We start from the raw sequence: 23,951 nt of genomic DNA, 5'->3' as shown, positions 1-23,951 counted from the left end.
GAAACTGCAAAAAATGTACTGCCAATATGGCGAAAGACTTGGTTCCCTCTATCAGAGAGGAGTTAATGGATGTAATCAGAGAGGAGATGCGTTCTGCCCTATCTGAAATCCTATATCTATTCCTGGTCCCACTACCTCAAAGCATAGGGAACCTAAAACGGTTTGTTCTAATTCCTCGTCCTCAGATTCAGAGCATGACTCAGTTAGAGATTCTTGACTCTGTTTATTCTTTTGGTTCTGATACAGAATTTAAAAGGTTTATTTTCTCCTCTAAAGACACAAAAGAATTGATTAAAGCTGTCAGGGCGACCATGGACCTCTCAGATGAGAAAGTCCATAGGTCAGTCCAAGACGAGATGTTTAGTGGATTGAAACAAAGAAAAATGAGAGTCTTCCCAATCCACAAAAACATGCATGAGTTGATAAAAAGGGAATGGAAATCTCCAGGAAGTTATTTATTCAAAAAACTATCAGACGTCGGTGTCCCTTTAGTGAAGAAAATAAGGTCTTGTTAACCTCTTGCCCAAAGGTGGATGTGTCCCTTTCAAAATTGGTTAAAGGGTCTAATACCCTTCCTTTTGAGGACATGGAGTCCCTAAAAGACCCCATGGATAAAAAAAAGTAGATTCAGGTCTGAAGAATACCTGGGAATCTGCCGCTGCCATTTTCAAACCCAATCTAGCTGCCACTTCCGTAGCCAGATCCCTTAAAAGATGGTTACAGCAGTTGGAATCCCTTTTGAAAGAAGGTTCCCCTCATGACTCTTTAACCACCTCCGGACCGCTGTACGCAGATTCGCGTTCCGGACGTGGCAGCGCTGCGCACAATCACGCATATACGCGTCATCTCGCGAGACGCGAGATTTCGCTCAAAGCCGGCCCGCGCATGCGCATCGCGGGCCGGCAAAATTCAAAGAACAAGTTCGTCACCAGCCTGCCAGCAACGATCATTGGCTGGCAGGCTGGCGATTTTCAAAAAATCCAATCAAAAGTCATATAACAGATCATATTAGTAAATATGATCTGTTATATGGCTTGTCTGCTCCTGTGCTGGTCCTTTTCGTCGGTTGGATCCAGCACAGGAGCAGACTGAACTGTGAGTACACCAAACACTACACCTTAGCCCCAGATCACCCCCCTGCACCCCAATTAACCCTTTGATCACCTTTTTGATCGCCCCTGTCAATCACTAGTGAAAGGAAAAAAAGTGATCAGTGTAAACTGTCACTTTTTTTTTTTCACTGGTATTGGCTGTTAGGTTTTAGGGATAGTTTAGGCCCCTTGGTTAGGTAGTTAGCGTCAGTTAGCGCCCACCCCACCGCACCGCAGTCACTTTTATTCGCTGAATAGCGTATCGCTAATCAGCATTTGTACTTTTATAGTATCTGTAAGTGATCAAAACTGATCACGGTCAGATCTATAATAGTATTAGTGTCACTTTAGTTCGCCCTCCACCCAAAACGCAGTGTTTGCCCGATCAGGCCTGATCGGTCGCCCACACGTGCGTTCACCCACGCCCGCCCCACCGCAGTGACAAAAAATATATATTTTTTGATCACTGCACATTCATTTTACACGCACTGCGGCGATAAAAAAATCAGTTATGATATTTTTTATCAACCGCAGCGGCCTCCGGTACTTCGCTAGCCTCCCCTTTGTAAGACAGGCTTGCTTTTTTTCTTGGGTAGTCTCAGGGAATACCCCTAAATTTAGTAGTCCAAATGTCAAACAGGGGGTATTCTTTTGAAGAGGCCTACAGGATTCTGACCCAGTCGGATGAGGAGTGGGAACCCTCATCTGACGAATCTAGCGGGTCAGAATATGAACCTGTAGAAAGCAGTGGCTCTCTGACCCAAAGTTCGGACGAGGAGGTTGAGGTCCCTGGCAGCACCAGGCGTACCCGGCCCCGTGTCGCTAGACCACAGGTTATGCAGGATCCGCTTCAAGAGCAGCAGAGTGGGGCTGTCGCTGCCGGATCACGTGGTGAGGCATACACCAGCAGCGCAGCCCTCCCTGGACCTAGTACCAGCACTGCCGTACAACATGGTGACGTGGCGAGCACCAGAAGGGCAGTTGAAGCTGGTACGGTGGCACGTGCACTAGTTACCCCGTCGCAGTCACCGCACAGACAGGCCTGTAGAGCCCCTAGAATCCCTGAGGTGCTGGCAAACCCTGATTGGCAGTCACCAACTTCAGCCGCACCTGTAGTTCCCCCTTTCACCGCCCAGTCTGGAGTTCGGGTTGAGACAGCTCAAATCGGTTCAGCCCTGGGATTTTTTGAGCTGTTCTTGACTGCGGAGCTCTTGGACTTAGTCGTGGCAGAGACAAACCAGTATGCCACACAATTTATATCCGCCAACCCGGGAAGCTTTTATGCCCAGCCTTTCCGGTGGAAACCAGTCCAAGTTTCCGAACTTAAAATTTTTTTGGGCCTTCTCCTCAACATGGGCCTGACAAAAAAGCATGAATTGCGGTCATATTGGTCCACGCACCCGATTCATCACATGCCCATGTTCTCTGCTGCTATGTCCAGGGCACGATTTGAGGCCATCCTCCGTTTCCTGCATTTTAGCGACAACACCACCTCCCGTCCCAGAGGCCACCCAGCTTTTGACCGGCTCCACAAAATTCGGCCCCTCATAGACCATTTCAACCAGAAATTTGCAGATTTGTATACCCCCGAGCAAAACATTTTACCGGGCGCCTTGGCTTCAAACAGTACATCCCAAGCAAGCGTGCCCGGTTTGGGGTCAAATTGTATAAGCTCTGTGAAAGGGCCACAGGCTATACCCACAAATTTCGGATCTATGAGGGAAAAGATCAGACCCTGGAGCCGGTCGGTTGCCCTGACTACCTGGGGAGCAGTGGGAAGACAGTCTGGGACTTGGTGTCACCCTTATTCGGCAAGGGGTACCATCTTTATGTGGACAATTTTTACACAAGTGTGGCCCTCTTTAGGCATTTGTTTCTAGAACGGATTTGCGCCTGTGGCACCGCGCGAACTAGTCGCGTGGGCTTCCCCCAACGGCTTGTAACCACCCATCTTGCAAGGGGGGAGAGGGCTGCCTTGTGTAACGAAGAACTGCTCGCGGTGAAATGGAGAGACAAGCGTGACGTTTACATGCTCTCCTCCATTCACGCAGACACGACAATCCAAATTGAGCGAGCAACCCGTGTCATTGAAAAGCCCCTCTGTGTCCACGACTATAATGCGCTCATGGGAGGGGTGGACTTCAATGACCAGATGTTGGCTCCGTATTTAGTTTCCCGCAGAACCAGACGCTGGTATAAGAAGGTGTCTGTATATTTAATTCAATTGGTGCTGTACAATAGTTTTGTTCTCTACAGTAAGGCTGGGAGAACACGATCTTTCCTCAAATTCCAGGAAGAGATCATCGAGAACCTCCTTTACCCAGGAGGTTCCGTGGCCCCATCCACCAGTGTAGTTAGCCGTCTACACGAGCGACATTTCCCCAGTGTCGTTCCTGGTACCTCAACCCAACCGTCACCCCGAAAAAGATGTCGTGTCTGTAGCAGGAGTGGAATAAGGCGTGACACCCGCTATTTCTGTCCTGACCACCCTGCCCTATGCTTTGGTGAGTGTTTCCGGAAGTACCACACACAGGTACACCTAGCATAGGGATTGCATCTCACAGGACAGGCACACAGGGCTATTAGGGCCCTTTTACTCTCAGCTGCTGCAAACCTCTCCTTTCACCTGGGATAAAGTGCATAACGTACTTCGCCACATCTTTGGGCGATTTGCGCTTTGCACATTGTCCCATGGGGAAGGAGAGGTTAGTTTTTTTTACCTTTATAGAACAAAACAAAAAAAAAATTACCGGTAAGTAAAAAAATTTAAAAAAAGTTAATATGTTCTGTTCTAAAGTTAATAAAGTTATTGCTTTGCGGCCTGGTTTTTTCTTTTTTTTTTTTACCTTCCAGGTGGACCAACCGATCGATCAGCTGCAGCACTGATGTGCATTCGGACAGAAGCATTGCGCTGCTGTCAGATTACACGCAAGTCGGTGTATGCGGCGCTGCAAGATGAGATTTCTCCTCTGCAGTAAAAGATATGTTTGCCGAGGCATATGAGCTGAGGAGGTGGCGGTGTTCATATACTTTGGCAAACACTTTGTATATATAAAAAAAAAAATCCCGGCAATGATTTATTTATCCACATCGATTGATGTGAATGGAGAAATCTGGTTTGCCAGGGCATACGAGCTGAAGTGGGTATGGATGTTGGGCGGAGCTCCTATGTCCTGGCAGACGCCTTTCCCCTCCTTTTTCTTTTTTTGGCAGAGATTTTTTCATCCACATTGATCGATGCGAATGAAGAAATCTGTGCCGTTCATTTTTTTCTTTCAGCCCAGAGGCTGAACGGAAAAAAAAAATCTCATTACCCGGATGCTCAATATAAGGAGAATAGCAGAAACTCCTAATGCTGGGCATACATGTAATGATTGCGGAGACCCTCAAATGCCAGGGCAGTACAAACACCCCACAAATAACACCATTTTGGAAAGAAGACACCCCAAGGTATTCGCTGAGGGGCATATTGAGTCCATGAAAGATTGAAATTTTTGTCCCAAGTTAGCGGAAAGGGAGACTTTGTGAGAACAAAATCAAAAAAATCAATTTCCGATAACTTGTGGCAAAATTTTTTTTTTTCAATGAACTCGCCATGCCCCTCATTGAATACCTTGGGGTGTCTTCTTTCCAAAATGGGGTCACATGTGGGGTATTTATACTGCCCTGGCATTCTAGGGGCCCAAATGTGTGGTAAGGAGTTTGAACTCAAATTCTGTAAAAAATGACCTGTGAAATCCGAAAGGTGCTCTTTGGAATATGGGCCCCTTTGCCCACCTAGGCTGCAAAAAAGTGTCACACATCTGGTATCGCGGTACTCAGGAGAAGTTGGGGAATGTGTTTTGGGGTGTCATTTTACATATACCCATGCTGGGTGAGATAAATATCTTGGTCAAATGCCAACTTTGTATAAAAAAATGGGAAAAGTTGTCTTTTGCTGAGATATTTCTCTCACCCAGCATGAGTATATGTAAAAAGACACCCCAAAACACATTGCCCAACTTCTCCTGAATACGGCGATACCACGTGTGACACTTTTTTGCAGCCTAGGTGGGCAAAGGGGCCCACATTCCAAAGAGCACCTTTCGGATTTCACAGGTCATTTTTTACTGAATTTGATTTCAAACTCCTTACCACACATTTGGGCCCCTAGAATGCCAGGGCAGTATAACTACCCCACAAGTGACCCCATTTTGGAAAGAAGAGACCCCAAGGTATTCGCTGATGGGCATAGTGAGTTCATGGAAGTTTTTATTTTTTGTCACAAGTTAGTGGAATATGAGACTTTGTATGAAAAAAAAAAAAAATCATAATTTTCCACTAACTTGTGACAAAAAATAAAAAATTCTAGGAACTCGCCATGCCCCTCACGGAATACCTTGGGGTGTCTTCTTTCCAAAATGGGGTCACTTGTGGGGTAGTTATACTGCCCTGGCATTCTAGGGGCCCAAATGTGTGGTAAGGAGTTTGAAATCAAATTCTGTAAAAAATGACCTGTGAAATCCGAAAGGTGCTCTTTGGAATATGGGCCCCTTTGCCCACCTAGGCTGCAAAAAAGTGTCACACATCTGGTATCTCTGTATTCAGGAGAAGTTGAGGAATGTGTTTTGGGGTGTCATTTTACATATACCCATGCTGGGTGAGATAAATACCTTGGTCAAATGCCAACTTTGTATAAAAAAAATGGGAAAAGTTGTCTTTTGCCAAGATATTTCTCTCACCCAGCATGGGTATATATAAAATGACACCCCAAAACACATTCCCCACCTTCTCCTGAGTACGGAGATACCAGATGTGTGACACTTTTTTGCAGCCTAGGTGGGCAAAGGGGCCCATATTCCAAAGAGCACCTTTCGGATTTCACAGGTCATTTTTTACAGAATTTGAGTTCAAACTCCTTACCACACATTTGGGCCCCTAGAATGCCAGGGCAGTATAACTACCCCACAAGTGACCCCAAGGTATTCGCTGATGGGCATAGTGAGTTCATAGAACTTTTTATTTTTGTCACAAGTTAGTGGAATATGAGACTTTGTAAGAAAAATAAAATAAAAAAATCATCATTTTCCGCTAACTTGTGACAAAAAATAAAAAGTTCTATGAACTCACTATGCCCATCAGCGAATACCTTAGGGTGTGTACTTTCCGAAATGGGGTCATTTGTGGGGTGTTTGTACTGTCTGGGCATTGTAGAACCTCAGGAAACATGACAGGTGCTCAGAAAGTCAGAGCTGCTTCAAAAAGCGGAAATTCACATTTTTGTACCATAGTTTGTAAACGCTATAACTTTTACCCCAACCATTTTTTTTTTTACCCAAACATTTTTTTTTTATCAAAGACATGTAGAACAATAAATTTAGAGCAAAATTTATATATGGATCTCGTTTTTTTTTGCAAAATTTTACAACTGAAAGGAAAAAATGTCATTTTTTTTGCAAAAAAATCGTTAAATTTCGATTAATAACAAAAAAAGTAAAAATGTCATCAGCAATGAAATACCACCAAATGAAAGCTCTATTAGTGAGAAGAAAAGGAGGTAAAATTCATTTGGGTGGTAAGTTGCATGACCGAGCAATAAACGGTGAAAGTAGTGTAGGTCAGAAGTGTAAAAGAAGTGGCCTGGTCTTTTCAGGGTGTTTTAAGCACTGGGGGCTGAGGTGGTTAAAAGACTCTTTCCTCCTTTTATTAAAGGCAGTGGATTTCTTGTCTGATTCCACTGCGGAATCGGTCAGGGTGGCGACAAGAACCACGAGGTTAGCAGTGGTGGCCAGTAGGGCGCTTTGGTTAAAATCCTGGACAGGTTACTTTAGTTCTAAGATGAAACTATGTAGTCTGCCCTTTCACGGTAACCTGATGTTAGCACAGGATTTGGGAAGTAGTTTAGAGAAGGCATCGGATTCTAAAAAATCCTTTCCCTGTGAAACGAATAAAAGGAAGTTTCCCTTTCAGAAAGTTAATAAAGGAAGTTAATTCCAGTCCAAAAGATCGGATAGAGAAGGACAGTGGTCCAGAGGGAAAGGTCAGAAGATTGAAAGAGGCAGAGGATTCTTGTTTAATCCTAAAAATTTGGAAACTCCCAAGTAATGACGCCAGGCTTCAGGTGGGAGGAAGACTAAAACTCTTTTTAAAAGAATGGGGAAGAAATGACCATGAAACCTTGGGTTCTAAATATTATATCAAAAGGTTACAATATTGTCTTTGGTCTTCCTCCACCCATAAACATTTTCAAAGTAACCCCAGTTCAAAAATCGGTTCTTCTACAAGGAAAACTAAAAGAAGGTATCTTGAATCTGCTCAAAAGGCTATTATCCCAGTTCCTCCCCTTCAGCAAAGGTCTGGTTATTATTCAAAAGTTGTTTTTTTTGTAAAAATAAAAAAACAGATGGGGGATTCCGTCTGATAAATAAACTTGAAGAGCCTGAACAGATTCATAAAATCTGAGAAATTCAAGATGGAATCCCAAAAATCCACCTTAAGCCTGTTAAAAGAAGGTGACTTTTTGGCTTCAATAGATTAAAAAGATGCGTAATACCATATTCCGATATGCTCAAAAATTCCTTCGCATAGCAGTTTTTCTAGGGAAGGAGCCACATCATTTTCAGTTCCAAGTCCTTCCCTTTTGGAATCACCTCCTCTCAGAGGGTGTTTACAAAAGTAATGATAGAAGTAGTGGCTCACCTAAGAAGAAGTAACATCTTAATAATCCCCTACCTAGACGATCTCCTAATCGTGGGAAGCTCAAAAGAAAATCTAGAGAGCAATCTGTTCCTAACCTGTCAGACGCTTTATCAGACAGGCTGGGTAATAAATTGGAAAAAACCAAACCCCTGTCCATCCCAAAGTTTAACCTTTTTAGGGGTTCGCCTAGATTTTACTCTTCAGAAAACCTTTCTTCCGACCCAGAAAGTGTCAGGGATAATGGAGAAAATTTCAAGCTTCCAGAGGCATTCAGCGTGCACAATCGGGGAAGCTATGAAACTACTAGGCACATTAACTTCATGCATCCCGGTGGTAAAATGGGCACAGTTCCACACAGATACTCCAGCAGTGGTTACTAGGGTGTTGGAACAGAAGTCAGGGCTCATTAGAGGAAACGATTCAAATTCCTTCACAATTAATGCAGTCTCTGCAGTGGTGGCAAAATCCAGATCACCTAAAGAGTGGGGTTTCCTGGGTTCCCAAGCACCTGCAATTATCACGACAGATTCTAGCCTTTAGGGATGGGGAACGCATTGCTCTGATCTCTCTTTCCAAGGACAATGGTCCGAGGATCAGAAGACTTTCTCTTCAAATCAGAGGGAATTTTCTGCAGTTTGGGAAGCTGTGAAGGCGTTATCCCAGAATATAAAGAGGAAGGACATTCAAGTAAGATCGGACAACACAACGGTGGTAGCCTATCTAAACCATCAAGGGGAACAAGACGCGTAGGTCTAAGTCTGATAACAGAAAAAAAATATTTCCTGGGCAGAAGTTCATTTAAAGTCCTTGTCTGCAGTATACCTAAAGGATCCCTAAACACAAAAGCGGATTTCTTAAGCAAGGTCTCACTGAGATCAACAGTATGGAGCCTAGAAAAACAGGTGTTTCTCCAGATTACAGACCTGGTGGATCTGTTAGCCTCAGCGGAAAACACGAAATTAGAGAAATTCTTTTCCCTAAAACCCCTTCGGGAACATAGGGGTAGACACGCTGTCCCAAAAATGGGACTTTCAGTTGTCTAAACAAATCTCATGTGATCTTGGCTCCATTGTGGCCAAAAAAAGTTGTGGTTCCCTGTCCTTAAGCTCCTTTCAGTTCAGAGCCCATGGATTCTTCCCTGGAGGACAAGATCTATTGTCTCAGGGTCCAGTCCACCATCCCAAGGTGGAGAAACTACATCGGCAGCTCGGAACCTGAAAGGGTGACGTTGAGGTCCAAGGGCTTATCGGACGCCATACTTGATACCACGGCAGCTAGCAGGAAAGAGGTTACCTCTAAGATTTGTTCTAAAGTCTGGAAAAGGTTCTGTAGCTGGTGTTCCCAATCTAAAAACTACTCGCAGAAGTTTTCTGTTCAAGCTATTTTGGGGTTTCTTTCAATCAGAATTTGAGAAGGATTGCGTCCAAATATCTTAAGAGTCCATATATCAGCATTAAGTTCTGTGTTTGATACAAAAAATTGCAGATCACCCGTGGGTCAATCCGTTTTCTGAAAGGGGCAGATAGATTAAGACCTACGGTCCCTCAATGGGATCTTAATTTAGTCCTATCTGGTTTGATGATGGCCCCCTTTGAACCGTTGTCGGAAGCTTCTCTAAAGTAAAAAAAAACCTTTAGTTAAAAACACTAATTTTAGTGGCAATTACCTCGGCACATAGGGTACGCGAGATTGAGGTTCTAAAAATGGTTGAGCCATTTTTTTTCAGTTTTTCCTGACAGAGTCGTTTTCAGATTGGATGATTCCTTCCTTCCTAAAGTCACATGCAATTCCACAGACAGGAGGAAATTATAGTCCCATCATTCTGTTCAGATCGAAAAACAGAAGTAGAAGAAAAGTTTCACAACTAGACGTGCCTAGGGCCATCTTGTTCTATCTAGAGACCACAAAACCGTTCAGAAAATCAAGTTACTTGTTTGTACAATTCCTAGGGGCGCATGAAGGTCATAAAGCCACAAATAATTCCCTGTCCGGATGGATAAGAATTGCTATATCTGTCGTCCTATAAATCCTTGGGAGTTTCCTCCACCAAAGACTTGGACGGCCCACTCTAAAAAATCTGTCTCAACAACCTGTGCTGAGAAAGCAAACGCATCCTTAGAACAAATCTGTAGGGCAGCAACATGGTCAAGCCCTCATACGTTTATCATACATTATAGGGTGGATACTAGGGAACGTCAGGAGCTTTCCTTTGGTAGAAAGGTTTTGCAGGCCATAATCCCTCCCTAATTAAAATTTATCTGTTATATCTCAGGGTATGCCGTCATGGAGGATGAAAGGGAAAAACCACATTACTTACCGGTAATTTTCCTTTTCATTAATCCTCCATGACGGCATGGGTCCCCCTTTCCCCCCAAAAAAAATAAAAAAAAAATATATATATATATATATATATATATGTTGGATATGTATGTAGGAGGAGGTAAATGTTGGTGTGAATGAAGAAGAAGAAAAAAAAAAAAAAAGACTCTCTAGGCTGTCGGTTCAGAAAGACACTGAGGAGATGCCAGAGGAGGGTCAAATTTATTCTTCCTGTCCCTACCTGGATGGAGGCAGGTCATCTCTCATGGTATGCCGTCATGGAGGATTCATGACCATTTTTGTTAGTTCCATCATAGATTTGTTATTTTAGACATGAGAAAAAACTCTCTTGACCAAAATAAAGGATGAGTTTACCATAAATAAGACCAGATAATAGGTGGATGTTCACCTTAACCTGTCCACATAATTTAACATGGTAAATATCAATCTGTACATTTGTTTACAGCATATACTGGACATATTTTAGAGATTAAATATGGTTGCATTTTGGAATTTAAATCATTCAAGAAGCCAACTTGACTTTTTTCTTATAGGACTCAACAATAATAATCTTTTTAAGTCCCAGCAACAAACGTCTTAAATTCACATGAAAAATGTGTGTAACAGAGGACCTTTTTCCCCATGCATAGTTATAAATATGGAGTGGATTGGGTGAAGATCTTGCTGTCTATGGCCAGCATAGTGTTGCTATATATGTATGAACTATGTGTAATTAATACAATATATCTTTATTTACCCCTCAGAAAATGATCCACAGCCTCTTTCTGATCAATGGTTTCTGGTGACATTTTCTTAGAAAAGCATTGGAAAAGTGTTGTGAGCCGCTCAGTCTGTGACTACTTCTTTGAAGCTCAGGAAAAAGCAGCAGATGTGGAGAATGTGCCCCCAGTCATCCCAACTCCGCACCACTATCTTATCAGCATTTACAGAGAAAAAATATTCTTTGTGGCAGTAATTCAGAGTGAAGTGACGCCACTTTTCGTAATTGAATTCCTGCATCGCGTTGCTGACACATTTCAGGTAATCATTTAAAAAATATATCTGTTTAGGCAGTGTGCTCGGTCTCCTTAAACAGACCAGCTGTGTATGGAGATTTATTGGAAGTGTTCCATGGGAAACTAATATGCAAAGAGGTATCTCCCAAGAAAAGATACTATCTCCCTTTCCTTGGAAGATACTTTTGCATAAGAAATATCTGTGTTTGCCATAATTTACACCAGAAATTGTTGCTGTAAAATGTAAGAAAAAAAAAAAATCCATTTATTTGCCTCCTCATGACACCCAGCACATCGATACCCTCTTTGTATGACTTTTCTTTTTTAAGAATTCTGCCGTCTTTAAAAAAATAATAATAATATGCTAGTCGGAGAACCCCTTTAAACCTGTGCATTCTGAGCACAAATTTGTGGGGAGTTTAACATCATTTGCAGGAGGCAACCAGAAGGTACATTGCTGTGAACAGGATTTGTAAATTTCACAAAAAAATGTATTCTTAAAAGGGTTTTCTGGCATTATTGTGGTTTTTAATATGTTCATGTAGTTGCTTATTGTTTTTTCAGTTGGACTCTCCTGACCTGTTTTCACCATGTGAATAATAATCTAAGTGCATCATATGTACAAGGGGATGTAACACTGGGGGAGTCACTAAGTTATAGAGAAGGATTTGGGTGTCCTTGTAGGACCGTAGATTAAATAACAGCATACAATGTCAATCAGCTGCTTCTAAGGCTACCAGGATATTATCATGTATTAAGTGAGGCATGGATTCGCAGGGCAGGGATGTAATACTACCACTTTACAAAGCTTTGGTGCGACCTCATCTGGAATAGGCAGTTCCATTCTGGGCACCAGTCCATGCAAAGAATGCTCTGGAGCTGGAAAAAGTACAAAGAATAACAGCTAAACTGGCATGGAGGGTCTTAGTTATGAGGAAAAATTAAAGGGGTTGTCCAAGATTGTGATATTGATGAATTATCCTCAGGATTGATAATCACTATCAGATTTGCAGGGGTCAGACAAGCTTAACCCCCGCAGATCAGCTGTTTGAGAAGGCCTCATTGCAGCTTACCAAGCACAGCACCATCCATTAAATAGTGGCTATGCTGGGTTTCGCAGCTCAGCCCCAGTCACTTTAATGGGACTCAGCTGCTCTTGGCCACGTGAATGTGATGTGACTGTCCTAGTAAGAGGCCGTGGTGGCAACAGCCTCTTCTAACAGCTGATCAGTGGGGTGCCACGAGGTCAGACCCCTGCTGATCTGATATTATGGCATATGCTGAGGATAGTCATCAATATCAAAATCTCGGACAACCCCTTTAAATGTATTCAGTCTTGAGAAGAGGCCATATAAACCGGGGACTTGGTTATCCTATATAAATGGACCATATAAATAATATGGTGAAAAGCTGTTTCATGTAAAAATCCACTTAAAAGACAAGAGGCACTGCCTCCGACTGGAGAAGAAAAAAGCTTATTCTCCAGAGCAGCTACTCTTCATCACCATGAGGACAAGGTAATGGCAGGAACATTGAACGGTTTTAAAAATGCTTAGATTTAGATAACATTAGTAGATTTTTTTTTTTTCACACACCATTTTCTTTAATTTACATCAGCACGTGTCCCTTGGTTGATCTTTTTTCAGCTGTACCACGTTGGTTTACAATGGTGTCCTACTCTATTCTGAAAAGTCTCTTCCATCAATACTTTGGTTTATTCGATTTCTTCATATGAATAGTAAAATGTCTTTTCATCATGAGTTTCCTCCACTGAGCTTTCTTTTCATATAAAATTCATTAATTGTCTGGCAGGATTACTTTGGAGAATGCTCTGAGAACTGTCTGAAAGACACTGTGGTCGTTGTATATGAGCTACTGGAAGAAATGCTGGATAATGGATTTCCTCTGGCAACGGAGTCTAATATTCTGAAGGAATTGATCAATGCCCCCTACAATCCTGAGATCTGTAGTGAACTCCCCTCACAGGTCTGTCCCCATCCAGCACTTAGGATTGCACACAGGAAGGGTCATTTTCCATCTTCATAACATATTAGTAAAAGACTTTGGGGGAGATTAATCAGACTGGTGTAAAGGAAAACTGGCTTAGTTGTCCATAGCAACCAGATTCTACCTTACATTTTTCACAAGTCTTTTGGAAAATGAAAGGTGGAATCTGATTGGTTGCCAACGGCAGCTAAGCCCAGTTTTCCTTTACCAGTTTTGATTAATCTCCCCCTTTTTATATTATTTCTTTTGTTATTTAGATGGTATCTTACACTTGGATCCAGAAAACAATATGGTACTGCCATTCCTATTTCTAAAGCCATAAATCTAACAGATACGTTAAATAGCCTTTCCTTCATAAAGTATTAAAAGTATTAAAGTGTTTATTCACTTACATAAACTGAAGATAGAGGGTGTGAAGGGGATGTGTATAAAGGCTAAAGGTAAATTGTGACTAAGCAGAATGTTCTTTCTAGAGCAGGTGCTGTTTCTACATTGAGAAATGATTGCCAGTGAAGCATGTACTGTATACTACACGTCCACACTGACAATTCTGCTGTTTTTTTCCTGGCACAAATCTTTTAATTGCTCTTTTGCTGAAATAGCAATTTCCTTTTTTTTTTTTCACTACAAGTACAGTAAGATAGCACCCTGTGGTGGAGGAATTCTGATTCCTGAACTGCCTCATTGTCAGGACTAAGTGTAAAGTGATCAGAGCTCTCTGGGCCAGGAAATGGCATACATACATACAGTTGTGTTCAAAATAATAGCCGTCCAGACATCACTAACCTGATCACTCACAGGTTTTTGGTAGAAATGATATTTCTACATGGGCAAATAATTTACTAGCAGGTGTAGTAGAGTAATAGAAACCCAACAGACACAACATTCATGACATGCATGCTGCTGATTCTGTGTAATTGAATCACTTATTGAAAGAGGCATGTTCAAAATAATAGCATGTGGAGTTTAATTAGTGAGGTCATTCAATCTTTGAAAAAAAGGTGCCAATTATTGCCCTTATTTTAAGGAAGGATGGCAGCAAATGTTGTATATGCTGGTTACAGTGCTTTTCTCTCTGAAAATTCTGAGGAAATTGGGTCGTTCCAGACATTGTTCAGAAGAACAGCATACTTTGATTAAAAAGTTGATTGGAGAGGGGAAAACATATAAAGAAGTGCAGAAAATAATAGGCTGCTCAGCTAAAATGATCGCAAATGCTTTAAAATGGCAACTAAAACCTGAAAGAAGTGGAAGAAAGCGAAAAACTACCATTCAAATGGAATAGAAGAAGAGCCAAATGGCAAGGACTTCTGCCAACAATCCAGCTCCAGGAAGATCAAGAAGGTCTAAAGCTACCTGTGAGTACTGATACAATTAAAGACACTATGTGAAGCCAAGCTATCTGCAAGAAGCCCTTGCCAAGTCCACTGTTTGAAAAAAAGACATGTGCTGAAGAGGTTTACAATTTGCCAAAGAGCACATTGACTGGCTCTAAAGAGACATTTTGTGGACTGATGAAAGTAAGATTGTTCTTTTTGGGTCTAGTGGCCGGAGACAGTTTGTCAGATGACCCCCAAACACTGAATCAAGCCACAGTACAGTGTGAAGCATGGTGGCGCAAGCAACATGAAATGTGGATGTTTCTCATACTACGGTGTGGGCCTATTTAATCGTATACCAGGGATCATGGATCAGTTTGAATACATCAGAATACTTGTCCAACAAGACAATGACCCCAAACACACCAGTAAACGTGCAACATCTTGGTTCCAGACCAACAAGATGACGTTATGGTGTGGTCAGCCCAATCCCCGGATCTTAATCCAATAGACAACTTGTGGGGTGACATCAAAAATGCAGTTTCATGAGGCAAAATCAAGAAATGGAGAAGAACTGTGGAATGTAGTCCAATCATCCTGGGCTGGAATACTGTTCACAGGTGCCAGAAGTTGGTTGACTCCATGCAACACAGATGTGTTCTCAGAAACAGTGGTTATACAACAAATTATTAGTTAAGGCCTTGTTCACATCAGCGTTCACGCCTTTCGTTCTCCTGCTCCGTTATAGGAGCAGGAGAACGATAGAAAGGACGGATTCGGCACATAACTGAGCCGAACGGAGCTACAGACCCCAATAGACTTTAATGGGGTCCGTTAGGTTTCCGCTCAGAAGATGATTTTGGAGCGAGACAAAGTCCTGCATGCAGGACTTTTGTCTCCGCTCCAAAATCATCTTCTGAGCGGAAACCTAACGGACCCCATTAATAGTCTATGAGTTCCGTAGGCTCTGCTCGGCTCAGTTATGTGCCGAATCCGTCCTTTCCGTTCTCCTGCTCCTATAACGGAGCAGGAGAACGGAAAGGCTGAACACTGATGTGAGCATAGCCTAAGTGATTCAAAAGAAAGCAAAATCTTCAAACATTTTTCAGTTTATATAGTTGAATGGTTTTTTTTTTTTTTTAGAGGAACGACACAATATTTGATATATTTTTCTTTATGTTTTGATTTGGAATAAATGTGTATGTTTCCCAATGCATTTGTGTGGCCCGGAAATAGAAGCTATTATAAGGATTTGGAGCTTTATTCACTTTTTTAAACACACTGCTATTATTTTGAACACAACTGTATAAGGCATGCTATACATGGAAAGCATCTTGGAATTTACTTGTTATAATACTCAAAAGGGGTTATGTCTTCATGTATTTCTGTTATGTTAAAAGGGAGTAGCAATATGGGGGAAACTCTGGCCAACTGGACAGCTCTCAAATATACCCTGGAGAAGAGCAGGAGTGAAATATACACCAACAATGAGGCCTATTTGATGTAATCGAAGAAGTGGATGCAATCATAGACAAGTCAGGTAATACAAATTGTATACACATTTTACAAGGTTCTGTAGAAATACAGAAAAAATAAAATAACCCTGCCAGCAGTAATGCCATAATTACCTTTAATTTGCAATAAGTATTCTTCATGTCTAGTGTATTCCCACAGTTGATAATTAAATGGCCACTGGCCGGTGTCCCGAAACCTGTGCTATAAAGTTAATAACACTGGTTAAAGAGCTACTCGATACTTGAGTGTGTGGTGGTGGGTGATTAAAGACTCTGGGGACAATTTTTTTTTTATTATTGCATTTTTTTTTTTTTTGGCCTATTTTTTTAAATTTGGTCTTTATTGAAAACAATTTCAGTAGCCTGACTTCTACAGCTTCCAGTTTCACTGTGTCTGCAGACCACTGCTTCTCCTCTTTAGAGAGCTGCTATGACATCTGTAATCTGTAGCCCTTATCTTTTACTTTCCTAACAGCTCATAAACAATTAAGCTAAATTATCATCAAACTGGTAGGATTTCTACTTAAAGGGGTTCTGCACTTTGTTTAAACTGCTGATCTATCCTCTGGATAGATCATCAGCATCTGATCGGCGGGGGACCCGGGAACCCGCCGATCAGCTGTTTAAGAAGGCAGCGGTGCTCCAGCAGCGCCGCGGCCTTCTCACTGTTTACCGCAGGCCCAGTGATGTCACGACTAGTATCACTGGCCTGGGCGGGGCTAAGCTCCGTTCCCCTTGAATGGAGCTTAGCCCCGCCCAGGCCAGTTGATGCAAGTTGTGACGTCACTCGGCCAGCGGTAAACAGTGAGAAGGCAGTGGCGCTCCAGCAGCCTTCTCAAACAGCTGATCGGCGGGGGTCCCGGGTGTCGGACCCCCGCCGATCAGATGCTGATGATCTATCCAGAGGATAGATCATCAGTTTAAACAAGTGCAGAACCCCTTTAAAGGACCGTGTCATCAGAAAATTATCTATTGTTGAAATAACATTTTTATGTTAAAGAATGTTAAAGAATTTTTTTTTTTTTTTTTTAAACAAAATTGATTTATTTCGGTTTTTCAAAAAGTTGTTACATTAGTACATCATAAAAATTCCATCACATATTTCTTGTTTGCAGTGCATATACAAATGTACAGTTATAACAATAATAATGCCCTTACCCTGATGCCATCCCTGAGTAAGCTTTATTTAATAGTGCCAGGGCATCAATTACACTCTGCGACCCTTTTTTACGAACAGTTTTATTCAGTAATTATTAAAAGAAACTCTGCCCCCCCCCCCCCCCCAACACATGCTACCTAACCTTCTTTTCCTGTGGATTCCTTTTTTTTTCTTTCTTTCTCAGTAGGGCACCGTAGAATGATTAAGTTGTATGTCTCATTTATTCACAATGTAGGTTGTCGTCGTTGTTGTTCAAGGAATAGCGAGTGCCAGGGGTCTGATGGATACAATTTCAGAAACCATTCCGTATATTGGAATGGCCGCACTACCTCCCTTGTTTCATCTGCTGAAAGAAAGGCCGCAATATAAGGTCTCCATTTCCCAAAAAATGCGTTTGTTAATTTGGTCTTCTGATATTCTGCCTCTATTTTCTCTAGGTTTAGACATTTTTTCATGTCCTTTAGGGTTTCTGATATCGAAGGTGTGTTTTCTTTCAACCAATGTCTTAATAGACTTCTCTTAGCTGCTATTATTAACATATGCAGTATTGAGGGAAATTTCTCTTTGCTTGTGTTTTTCCGTCTATGGAATAGAAATAAGGTTGGCTCTATTGGGAGCGTCACCTTCATTTTGTGTCTAATCTCATATACCAACGTCTCCCAAATTTTTTTAGTCTCCGGGCAAGACCACAGACCGTGCAGAACATCCGTATTCGTCAGGTGACATTTTGGACAGTGCGTGATCCTGCCCGTGTCCACAGTTCCCTGGTCCCTAGGGGTATGGAAACCATATATTGCTTTATGCATAATTTTGTATTGTGTCTCCCTCCATATTTCGTTGTTTACCCATCTGCATACTTTGTCCCATCCCTCCATTATGTCCCCTGGGAGATCCATCTCTGGAAATTCCCTGGCCCACCCTTGGAATAGTGATCTATCTCCCTGACGTGATACTCTTTCATTCATTGCTCCATATATGTGAGCCAGCGAAGACACTGATGTACTTGTTCCTATCAGGGAATCAAAGGGGTTGGTTTTCCTTTCATTGGTGATATCTTGTACTCTGGGTCTCAGAAATGCTATCAGTTGATGATATGCTGAAATGTGTGATTTCGGGATGTTATATATTGTTTGTACCTCTTCAAAACTTAAATATCTGGGTTCTCCTTTGTGCCAGAGGTGCTTCACTTCTTTAATCCCCAACTCGTTCCATTTTGTAATTTGCTTGTTTATTGAGAATGCCTTAAATTCTGGGTGTGACCAAAGTGCCATATGTTTAGATAGAGTTACCGGTAATTGATATAGTTTTCTTGTTGCCTTCCATGCAGCTATGGAGTCCCTCAATAGCACACTGTATTTTACCACTTTTGGTATATCCGAGTACTTTGTGTGTAATATGGTGGCGTTTAAACTCCAGGGTTTGACCATTTCCGTTTCAATGTCTAATACTGAATAGTGTGTGAGCCTTTTAACCAGTCTATATTGTGTCTCATTAAGCTCGCTAAGTTATATCTCCTGATATCTGGCATGCCTACGCCTCCATTGCCTCTAGTTCTAGTTAACTTGCTGAGTGCAATTCTCGGCTTCTTTCCTTGCCATATGAACTTTCTAAACTCTCTGTTGAGTTTTTGTATGTCTGTATGTTTGATCAATATTGGGAGCGTTTGCATTGGGTAAAAGCTTGCTAAAGCTCATCATCTTTATAAGATGACAGCGTCCTAAAAATGACAGGGGTAAGTTCCTGCATGTTTTCAGTTCTGCTATAATCTTACTGATTTAACGGGGGGTAGTTTAGGGTATAGAGTTTATCGGGGGTTTTCCCTATTTTAATTCCCAGATATGTTATTGTTTGTGAAGTCACTACTACCTTTTCAGACTCCTTTGGTCTATCACTCCTGTTCGCTAAAGGGGACAGATCTAGCAATTCACATTTGGTTTGGTTGACTTTGAAACCTGAAAGTTTGCCAAAGTTTTCTATCTGCTCAAATACTTTGGGTATATCTGTTCGGTATTGAGATAAAAATAATAATAGATCATCTGCATATAATGCGTGCGTCGTCAATGATTCCCCAATTTTAATTCCTGAAATAGTCTCATGTGTTGCTAATTTCCTGGACAGCGGTTCCAGGGCTAGGTTGAATAGTAGTGGTGATAATGGGCAGCCTTGCCTAGTCCCTTTCTGGAGCTGAAAAGGTTGCGATATGTACCCGGGTATATGTATTCTAGCTGTGGGATCCTTATATAGTGAAGAGATGTATGTTCTGAATGGTCCTGTTAGCTTCATATGATCTAACACTTCGTTGAGCCATCCCCAATCTACGTTATCAAACGCTTTTTCAGCGTCTATTGTTAATAAAGCTGGAGCCGGGTACATATTTGGTGAAATTTTAATGACATCTAGGATTGCTAATACCTTTCTAATGTTATATACTGCTGATCTTCCCTTGATAAAACCAGTTTGGTGACGCGATATCAGTTTTGGCATTACCGTCGAAAGCCTATCTGCCATTATTTTTGATAAGTATTTTATATCATTGTCAATTAGCGATATCGGACGGTAGGAGGACGGCAGAGTCCCATCTTTTCCTGGTTTTTGGTACTTCTTTTATATACGCAGTGTTCATTTCCGCTAGTATGGGTGATCCCTGTAATATTTGGTTATACAGTGTTGAGAGAATGGGTGTTATTTTGGGGGCCATTATTTTGTAGAATTCATTGGAGTAGCCATCTGGGCCTGGGGCTTTACCATTTTTCGCTGATCGATGGCATTTAAAACCTCTAGTTCTGTGACAGGTTGATTACGTTTAGACAGGTCATCCTCTGGTATTCGCGTTAGTAATGATAGGGATTTATAAAATCGCGCAGGATTTCTATTATCTCTTTTGGGTCATGACTCACTGTTCCTTTTGAGTTTTTTAAAAGAGGTATTGTTGATGTGCACTTTAGGCCCTTAGCTAGGTTCGCCAAAAGCTTACCTGATTTATTTCCATATTTAAATAAGTGAGCTTCTCTCTTTAGACCATAATACTCCTCTTTCTGCTTCAACCATTTTTCATAGTTGTTTTTGGTTGCCAACCACGTCTGTCTATTCAGTAGAGATGGATTTGCCCTAAATTCTGTATAGCTCCTCCTTAGCTCCTTTGACAAGTCTTGGAGTTTGGATTGAATGGATTTTCTTAACCCTGTGGTAAATTCATAATCTGACCTCTCATTACAGCTTTTCCTGCTCTCCATACTAAGTGCGGATCTCCACTTTCTGAATTGGCATCCCAATACTCGATCCACCAATGTGTGAGTTTTTCTGCAAATTGCTCATTTTGAGCTAGATCTGAGGGAAATCTCCATATGTAGTCAGTGCCTCTGGGTACAGTATCTAGCATGTCCCACATGACCGGCGAATGATCAGATATGGCCATATCACCAATCTCTATTGACGACAATTTCTGCAGTGCATTTTCCGACACAAAAAAATAATCTAGTCGCGACCAAGAATTATGCACTGCAGAAAAGTGAGTAAATTCCCTCCCTTCCGGATAGAAATATCGCCACACGTCTGTGAGATTTCTAGACGGCATTACCTTTTGGAGTATCTTGTCCCGGTGTCTGGGGACTACTGCCTGCTCCCTATGCGTCTCTCTGTCTTCTACATGCGACACCACCGTATTCATATCCCCTGTCACTATCTTGATATTGACTGTGTCTTTGATCAGCATTTCATTTAGGTCTGCAAAAAATACTGTATTACTGTCATTTGGTCCATATATATTATATATGCTCCATGTGTCTGATGGCGAGCTCATACATATATGTATTAGACTACCTTCCTTGATATCAATACATTGAACTGTCATGTGTGCCAATCTTTTGTGGATTAGGATCATAGCGCCGCCTTTCTTCCCTATTGCTGGGGTTCCAACTACTCTACCTACCCATAGTCTCTGCATACGGTTATAATCATCTTCCTGAAGATGCGTTTCTTGCAGTATTGCAATATCTGCTCCTAACCTTTTTAAATGCCTTAACACCATTAACCTTTTCTGTGGGGAATTCAGTCCCTTCACGTTCCATGTTATAAACTTAGGCATATTAAAAACTCCCTAGGGTTGCTTATCGCCCTATTCCCTTTAGTGCCTACTTTTTCTCTTTTTTCATAGGTAGCATGCGCCTGTGTTCCCCAACAGTTCATCAAAAAAAAACATTAACTTTTCTTTTATCAACTTTTGCTTTTCTCCATGCTGTGTATCTCTGACTTCTTCCCAGCATGAGACTACTCCCCCTCCTATGGACTCGTTGATTTACTCCCATTTCTCCCTCCTGCATTTTAAACGGTCTAATAATGACCCAGTGATATATACTCAGAGTTTGCAAACCTGTTTACACGGATCCTATTATGTTGCGTCTTTTCTCCCGCATCCGCGTCTTAAACTAGTTACTATCTTACTATTCAAAAATCGTTCCCATCTTTTAGGTTACACATTATAAAACTGACATTACATTCTCTCCCATTCATATAACCGCTTCCCACCCAACATGAATCACATTCTACAGTTTTCACCGCTATCTTCTGTTGTTATGTCAGTCCTGCATATTCCTCATCTCTGCTCTCGCTCTCGCATCTGCTGTTTCCCCTCCGCTCTGCGCTGACTGGGTTCCCGCGCTCTCCCGCCATCATCTTGCAATCCCGCCATCTTGCATTGCTGATCTTGCCTCCTGCGGTGTATGAAAGGTATTGTACGATCCATCTGGGGAGTAGATCCGTAATGTTGCGGGGAATAGTAAGGCAAATTTGGTTTGGGAATGATAAAGTTCCGAACATACAGTGGAGAACTCCTTTCTCTTTTTAGCCACCGATGCCGAATAATCTTCAAAAATCATCACTTTGTGTTCCCTTATCTCCAATGGACCCTTACGGCTTTTGTATGCTCTGATAATGGCCGCTTTGTTAGAAAGTCCAGGTACCTGGTGATTACTTGTCTGGGGCGATTGTTCAGTGCTGGGTGTTCTTGACTCTCTCTCTCCCTCTTCTTGCTGGTAATGGCGGCCCGATCCTGTGCGCTCTTTCCACCTTGCATTTCATCACAATATTGAGCGCCTCCGGTAGGTCTTTCTCACAGATCGTGAATAGATCCTGTGTAGTTAATGACTCTGGCACTCCGACCAACCTCAGATTATTTCGTCGAGAGTGATTTTCAAGGTCTTCGACCTTTTCATTCGGTCTTTTGTTGTCTGTCCACAGCTCGGCGTTTGCATTGTGTTCGTCCTCTAGCTTGGAGACTCTGTCCTCCACTTCATACAGACGCTGACCGTGCCCCAGCTATTTCATTCTGTAGATGTGGAGAGCGAATCCGCCACTGTAGTGGACAGCGATTCCTTGGAGATCAGGCAGTATTCTAGCCGCTACCCTCCAGCTAGTCGGTTATAGTCGACCCCTGTTGAGTCATTAGATGGCCTCTCCATCTTCCGGGAGGAAACACCGGCATTTTGAGTCGTCTTGTCCAGCTGCTCTCTTCATGGGGGCGGGATCCGCCATCTTAGGATGCACGTTTGCGCGCTGCTTGACTTTTGCTTGCTGTTCTGTCTCGTTCTGCTCCCCATTTGCTCTATATAGCGATCCATACACTCCGGTGTTCTTGTGGGAGATAGCCAAACTTTATCGTAGGAGAATTTCGGACTGCTGGGTCGCTTAAATTCACGGTTCTTGCAGGCTCATGGGGAGAGAGCTCTAATCAGCGTGTCCTCTCATGCTGGCGCCGGAACCCGGAAGTCAAAGAATTTTAAATATTTTTTCTATACTGTATATTAAAAAAATTATAAAAAAATCCTGCAGTTTCCGCATTGTCCACTATGTCTAATAATTCTAATAAAGAAAAAGCACATCCATAAAGCTAGCATGCAGAAGCAAACCAAAAAAACTATGCAGAACAACATTACTCATACAAACAATAAAACTGTGGAATAAGGATTATTCTGAATTAAAGTGGTATTATACCTACTATACATGAAAAAAATAGCTCTTTGCGCACTTTTTTTTTGTTTGCTTTATGTCTAATAATTGGCACCCCCTCTTGGTTTGTACAGATGCAGTTATCTACTTACCTGTCATTCTTATCCTGCCTGTAATTATATTAATTATATTAATATTATCTCAGTGTATAGATAAGTCAGGACCCACCATTCACAATGGGTGATTGTCAGAGCTTAGCTATTCTTTCCTTGTGCAGTGATTGTGGAACAGCACAAAACTCTGTCATTCAATTACTGTAAAATAGCTTAGAACCTGTAGTTTCACTGGCTTATTCTAGGCTGTATAGGAGCTGCAGAAAATCTGTATTCGGCGGCTGCAAACCCAGAACCTATGAACCAATACAATACTTACTATATAAATAAAAAAAATATTTACAAAGTACCTCATGTTTATCAAAATTATCTGTGCCCATCCACCAAGGCAAGGCAACTTCTTTTGGATGGGAACCTGCGCAAAATGTTACCTCTCTTGGTGACAACCGAGCTCCAATGAATTTAGGGAAGGCTACCTCTATGAGTAAAATAATCATTAAAATGCAGACACATACCTACATGAAACCAGGTGTCATACTGTAAAATACATAACTTATGAAAGGGGAACAAAGACCACAGTGTAAAGCAATGTAATAAGTTTAATAAATATGATGGTATTTTTACTGATACTGTTTTGTGGTGTTATATTTTTTGGAGTGGATGTACATATAGCGATAGCACAAATTTGTATTGTTTTGGTGTATTTATATTTAGGTGTATTCTGCTACACTAATTTAAAATGGGAAAGATGGGGTTAGTCAGGAGTGTAAGAACAAAATGAAGACAGCCAAA

The 23,951-nt window shown here is 41.7% G+C and overlaps 1 protein-coding gene across 1 annotated transcript in view; it reads left to right on the top strand.

The window, feature by feature from the left end:
- Positions 1–10,855: 10,855 nt before the first annotated feature.
- The window catches only part of AP3M1 (adaptor related protein complex 3 subunit mu 1), a 38,899-nt gene continuing 25,803 nt past the window's right edge, over positions 10,856–23,951 (top strand). The window contains 6 exon segments of the mRNA XM_040436540.1: positions 10,856–10,885; positions 10,887–11,129; positions 12,917–13,048; positions 13,050–13,094; positions 15,831–15,911; positions 15,913–15,970. Coding sequence (XP_040292474.1) covers positions 10,856–10,885; positions 10,887–11,129; positions 12,917–13,048; positions 13,050–13,094; positions 15,831–15,911; positions 15,913–15,970 — 589 coding nt within the window.

Source organism: Bufo bufo, chromosome 6 (assembly GCF_905171765.1).
Source record: "Bufo bufo chromosome 6, aBufBuf1.1, whole genome shotgun sequence".
In the NCBI taxonomy this organism is placed as follows: Eukaryota; Metazoa; Chordata; class Amphibia; order Anura; family Bufonidae; genus Bufo; species Bufo bufo.
Note: the sequence above shows the minus strand (reverse complement) of the source record. Positions and strands in the feature narration are given on the sequence as shown.